Here is a 6,061-nt window from a genome sequence, read left to right on the forward strand (position 1 = left end):
TTAGAATGGTCTGCATTTGCGAAGCTTCAGCTGAAACCGCATGAATTGCAGTGGAGCTTTCCGCGGCGGCAAGTATGGCATCAGCCATTTCTGCCAATTTATCCAGGCTGTCATTGGATATCGCTAGTATTTGCTGAACATTTGTAGGCAGCCGCTGGAGGAAAAGAGACTTCAAAATATCATCACTCACCCGTTGCCCAGCTTTACTTCGCATTTCCAGGAGAAGGCGTGATGGTTTCCGCTCACCCAGTTGCAATCCAGAAATTAGGTCGCGCAACCGCTGTTCCTCCGAGTCCGCATACTGCGTGCACAAACGGTGTTTTAGCGTAGCGTAAGATGTTGCGGTGGGTGGGCTGGTGATAATGTCCCCGACAACAGACAGCTCCTCTGGTTGCAAGGCAGATACGATGTGATGATACTTGGTCACCTCGGCTGTCACTCCTGCCAGAAGAAACTGACTTTCCATCTGCCTAAACCATATCTCCGGATTTGCTCGCCAAAACGGTGGAGCTTTTACGGAAACATGGGCGATCTCTGCCGAACCAGTTGCGTTTTCATCTGCCATTTTGTTTTGCTTAAATCCTTTGGTTGCCTGTCCTCTTCACAATATAGGTCACCAGTTGTAGTGATTAACGATGATAAAATCTATTCAATTTATTTATTAAACTAAAACAAATAACAAAAATCACTACATACGCATGGAACGGACATACACATACGCGACAACATGTGACACCTCAACCAAAACACCGAGTGTCATCTCTAGACGGCTTTGACTTCTCTTCCAACCACAAGGAAAAATATATATAATATCCGGACGGCTTTAACCGATTCCCCACAATGGTAAGGTGTCGTCCTGATGTGCTGAATACCAAGTAGTTTGGTGAGTTCGTGAAAGATGAAGCTTTCGAACTGTCGACCTTGGTCTGTTGTTATTTTCTCTGGGGTTCCGAAACGACTGATCCAACCAGAATAGAATGTTGAAGCAACAGTGGCTGCTGTCATGTCCTTCATCGGTAAGACTTCGACCCAACGGCTGAATCGATCGATGCAGGTGAGGCAATATGTGTAATCTTGGGATGACGGAAGTGGACCAATGATATCGATGTGAACGTGCTTGAAACGAGCGTCTGGCATTTCTATTTTTCCTGGAGCGGAAACAGTATGTTTGTGCACCTTTGACTTTTGGCAAGGCACACAACATCGAGTCCAGATGGTGCAGTCTTTCCGAATTGAAGGCCATACAAAGCGATCGCAGACAAGATGTGTTGTGGCTTTGATGCCTGGGTGACATAGATTGTGAAGAACATCGAAAACGTGTCTTCGAAGAGTATTCGGTATATATGGACGTACTCGATTGCAGGATGTGTCACACCAGAGCGGTTTGTCTATACCAACTAAATTGCAGATGTTGAGTTTTAATGAGGAGGAATGCTTGAGAGAATCAAGCTCGCTGTCGGTCGCTTGAGCTTCTGCGATCTTGGAATAGTCTATTGATGGAGGGCATGCAATGGCTTGTATTCTAGAAAGAGCATCAGAGACTTGGTTCTGTACGCCTGATACGTGTCGTATGTCGGTGGTATGCTGTCCGATAAAGTCAAGATGTCGTGTTTGTCGGGGAGATGTCTTGTGAGGCTTTTGACGAAACGCAAACGTCAAGGGTTTGTGGTCTGTGTAGAGGATGAAATGTTTTCCTTCGATCATGTGTTGAAATTGCTTCACTGCCGCATACGCTGCTAATAGCTCTCTGTCGTAAGCGCTATAATTCATCTCAGCTTTGATAAGCTTCCTGGAGTAGAAAGCGAGAGGTTGCCAGTGCGAGTTGACAAGCTGTTGTAGGCAAGCTCCGATTGCTGTGTTGGATGCGTCTACCATGATAGAGAGTTCGGCTGATGGATGTGGAAAAGCAAGAAGGGTTGCAGAAATGAGTTTTTTCTTGCAATCTACGAAAGCTTGATTTGATGTTTCCGTCCACTCGATCTTCGCGTTGCTTTTGGATTTTTTTTGAAGATATAAACATAATGGAGCTTGTGTTTCTGCTAACCCAGGAAGGAATCTCCGATAAAAATTCAACATTCCTAGAAAACGTCGAAGTTCTTGGATGTTTGCCGGTCTTGGAAAATCTTTTATCGCCTTCACTTTATCATGAAGAGGAGAAATTCCTTTTGATGATATCTTGTGTCCGAGAAATGTGACTTCATTTTGGAAGAATTTGCACTTCAGAGAGTTGATCTTTAGACCATGTTCGGCCAGTCGTTTGAAAACTATGTCCAGGTGCTGTTTATGCTGCTCAGAGTTCGCTGATGCGATGAGGATGTCATCTATGTATCCCGCTGAAAAATTGAGACCAGCCAACACTTGGTCGATGTACCTCTGGAATGTCTGGGCGGCATTGCAAAGTCCGTAGGGCATGAAAGGAAATTCATAAAACCCGAAAGGCGTGATGACGGCAGTCTTGGGCACGTCAGCTTCTGCCACTGGAATTTGTTGATACGCCGAGATGAGGTCGATGGTCGAGTAGATTGCAGTCCCGTGAAGCATATGGGTCAGGTCATGGATATGAGGAATGGGATATCTGTCTGGTGTGGTGATCTTATTTAGCTGACGGTAATCACCGCAGATACGCCACGCACCGTTAGGTTTCTTGACCATATGAATTGGACTGGCCCATGCACTGTTTGATGGCCGACATAATCCTTGTTTTTGCATGTCCAGAAATTGCTTTTTGGCGCAAGATAACTTTTCTGGAGAGAGACGGCGAGCTTTAGCAAAAATTGGTCTACCTGTTGTCTCGATGATATGCTCACAGCATGGTTTGGAGTTCAGCGAAGATTTGCTGAGCAGGCTTTGATAAGTTGTGTCACCGTCGAAAAGTTTGATTGAGTGCACTTCTGACTTCCTTAGTTGACAGTTTGCAGTGAGTTTCGTCCTCATGTCGAGGAGGCATCGTCGTCGTAAGTCCGGAAGCAAATTGAAGTTGTACAAGAAATCGGCTCCAAGAATCGGTTTCGGTACCGCGGCCAAGAGGAAAGTCCACCTGAAGTCTCTGCTGAGTTGAAAATCTAAAGTGACTGTTCGCTCACCATAGACGTTTATTGGAGACGAATTTGCAGCGGAAAGTTGAAGAAGTGGTTGACGTTTGTCTGTGCTGCATGCTGGGAGTATTGAAACGTCAGATCCAGTGTCTACAAGGAATGAAATGTTGGTGCTTCGATCGACTACAAATAAGCGACGAGATGTCGTTGGCAGGGAGCACGTCGCGACTACTCTCCGCCCTCGTCGTTTTTTGTAAACCTGCATGGTGAAGTGCACCTTCTGGCTTGATTGCCAAATGTCTTATGGTACCAACAAAATTGCCTATCCGGAAACGTAGGTGGTGATGTTGATCTCTTTGAACGGGAGAAACGTGAGCGCGAAACACTACGGGAACGCACACGCAAAACTGTTTTCAGTTCTCGGCGTAGTTGGGCAATCTCTCCTTGGAGTTGTGCGATCGGGTCCGATTGTTGACTTTTGTTCACCGCGTCTACACGAGGTGGGCTTGCTTCTTGGATCTTGTCCGCCAGCTCTGCCGTTTTGTCAAGGTTTAGTGGGCTCACGACAGCGAGTATCGATCGAGTAGATTTGGGCAGTTGTTGCAGGAAGAGTTCTGTCAATAGTTCGTCCGAAACGCTGAAAGATTCCGCTCTTCGTTTTAATTCACGGAGAATGTCAGACGGTTTCCGATCTCCTAATGTCTCACCAGCGAGAAGTTTCCTAAGCTGTGTAGACGAGGATTCACTATAACGTGTGACTAGTTCGTGCTTTAGTTTTTCGTACGGCTCCGAAGTTGGCGGGTTCATGAGAATGTCTCGTACTAGAGATGCGTTATCTGGAGGAAGGTTCGCAACGATGTAGTTGTATTTTGTTTTTGACTCTGTTATCGGTTTCGGAGCGGCTAACTCAAAAGTGCTTTCACACATCACGAACCATAACGATACATCACGCACGTTGAATGGCGGTATAACTACGGCACTCACCTCTGCCATAGTGGTTTCTTTTGTTTCACGTCCGATGTCGCCAATCTTTAGTTGATCTATGAAATGATTTCGTTTATATATTTACACTTTATTTACAACGGATAATATTTACACAATATAAACGTAAATGCTGGTAGAGAAAAATGTGGCCCGTGCATGGCGAGACACAGACACGCCCGTCGGTGAGTAGGACAACATCAACCATCAACAAACCGAGCCAGACGCCTTTGACTCCCGATTTTCATTGTGATGCCACTAGCAGAAAATACACTAATAATTATACAAGCTGGGAAGATACGCCAGCGCCATCGTACGGGCAGCACTACATGCTTTTCCGTATGTATTTCTATATTGTTCGACTCATTTTTTTAGTTTTTTTTTGTACTTTGTTGTATTTGTTTTTTTGTATTTCTCTTCTCTTGTCCGTCTCTGTGATTGGGCAATCCTTGTCTGCTGAGACGTGAATAAATAAATCTATATTCTTCCCTGAGTTCTAACTGGGACCGCACGGCAACCTTCATGGTGCTACACGAGCAGCTTACCACTATGCCACTCGGGCGTAAATTTTTTGCATATTGCATTTTTTTTTCGGCTTTAAAGTTTAAAGTGTAGTATTTCAAACATTTCGAGAAATTTCAGATCGACAAATTCATTCAGAAACTCTCGAAATAAGAAAATTTCTTTCATAACTTTGATTTCTTTCTTCCTCCGCTAAGATGAATGAGGTAAGAGAGAAATCAAAAAGGCAATTTTAGGTGATCGCTGACAAAATTGAACGGTTTGAGGTTTTCAACGATATTGTATAACCTGTACTTTATATTAAAAGAAAGAAAGAGGAATCCAATAGTTGTACGAAATAACTGTTGTTCGGAGGAGTTTTTTTTTTGTTTTTTGTCGATCGAATGGAAGAAGTTTTATTGAAAAAGTAATAAGAGGAGAGAAGGAAGATCAGCGACCAACCATTTCGAAATAGCGAAATTAGAGAACTTAATACCGATGCCGTAATGGTTCTCTTATTTCTTTTTCTGGCCCGGCTAATGTTGTAATGTTGGCCCTCGTGATTAAAATCCTTGTTCCTCGGTCGTCGCGATTGATTTTATTATTGTTATTTTTTTTGAACTCGATTCTTGGGCGAAATCTTCGATACCAGTCGAAGCGTGAAAAAAAACAGCAATGCCAGAAGAATTTCGGCTTAAGGCACAAATTGATACAGTTTACGCTCTGCGAAGTGAGCTCTTGATCAATCGCCAACGCAAGAATCCTATTTACTAGTAACGACGCTGTAATTTTTCATGCGATTTTCCGATTTCCTTTTTTCTTATTTCCCATTTTCTGCAAAATTGATCGATTTCGAAAAGTGATCAAAATTAATCGATTTTTTTCCTCAAAAATATTCATCTTCGTGAAGAGACGCAACATTTCAGAAATCGCGGGCCAAAGTCGAACTTCCCATGACACCCGCGGGCCCGTACACCAAGTCGTAAATTCAGAAATGTAAGGTACAATCCAGATTCGCCAGTACTTGTCTTAACGGATTGCCTAACACCACCACCCCGAGTAAAAACAAGTGCTCCAAATGTTGAGATTTTTATTTATTCTAACATCATTTCTTCCATATATAGAGAAACGATATTACTCTCCGCTGTTCATACGAAGTACGAAAGCCTGGCGGAGAGTGACATCGTTTTTCGCTATATGTCGCCATCTGGGGGCTAACGTCGTAAGAGCTATTAGCTGTCCATGCGCAGTCCCGTTCAGCATTCATACATATGCTCTAAGGAAAGAAAATGTCTATTCTCTAGTTCAATGGTTAGAACACTCGCCCGGACAGTGAGAGATTGGTGGTTCGATTCCCCACAGAGGAATGTGAATTTTCTTTCCGCTTGATTCCCCAGGCTTTCGTACTTCGTATCATTTCTTCCACCTATTTTGAGATTGTTTGTCACTAATTCTGAAAATATTTCCGTCACTAATTTTGCAAATCTTTTTTGTCCCAATTTTGAAATTATTTTGCTCATCAATACAGAAATTCTTCCTTTCAG

At 43.5% G+C, this 6,061-nt stretch overlaps 1 protein-coding gene across 1 annotated transcript; it reads right to left on the bottom strand.

Annotated features, from left to right (window-relative positions):
• Positions 1-565, bottom strand: LOC149067050 (uncharacterized). The gene is made up of 2 exons (XM_089252802.1): positions 191-565; positions 1-90 (listed from the first exon to the last, which is right to left on the bottom strand). The coding sequence occupies exons 1-2, from the start codon at positions 563-565 to the stop codon at positions 1-3; spliced, it is 465 nt and encodes a 154-aa protein (XP_089108928.1).
• Positions 566-6,061: the final 5,496 nt, after the last annotated feature.

The sequence above is a fragment of the Pholcus phalangioides genome, unplaced genomic scaffold (genome assembly GCF_987345545.1).
Source record: "Pholcus phalangioides strain wild (caught in Gottingen) unplaced genomic scaffold, Ppha-v1.0 ptg000031l_1, whole genome shotgun sequence".
NCBI classification, from domain to species: domain Eukaryota; kingdom Metazoa; phylum Arthropoda; class Arachnida; order Araneae; family Pholcidae; genus Pholcus; species Pholcus phalangioides.

Bases quoted from the DNA above. Each gene is read 5' to 3' on its own strand.
- LOC149067050 (XM_089252802.1), bottom strand. From the start codon at position 565: ATGGCAGATGAAAACGCAACTGGTTCGGCAGAGATCGCCCATGTTTCC. The intron at 91-190 runs GTGAGTGATGAT...ATAAATTGGCAG, and splicing joins GAAGTAAAGCTGGGCAACGG to AAATGGCTGATGCCATACTT.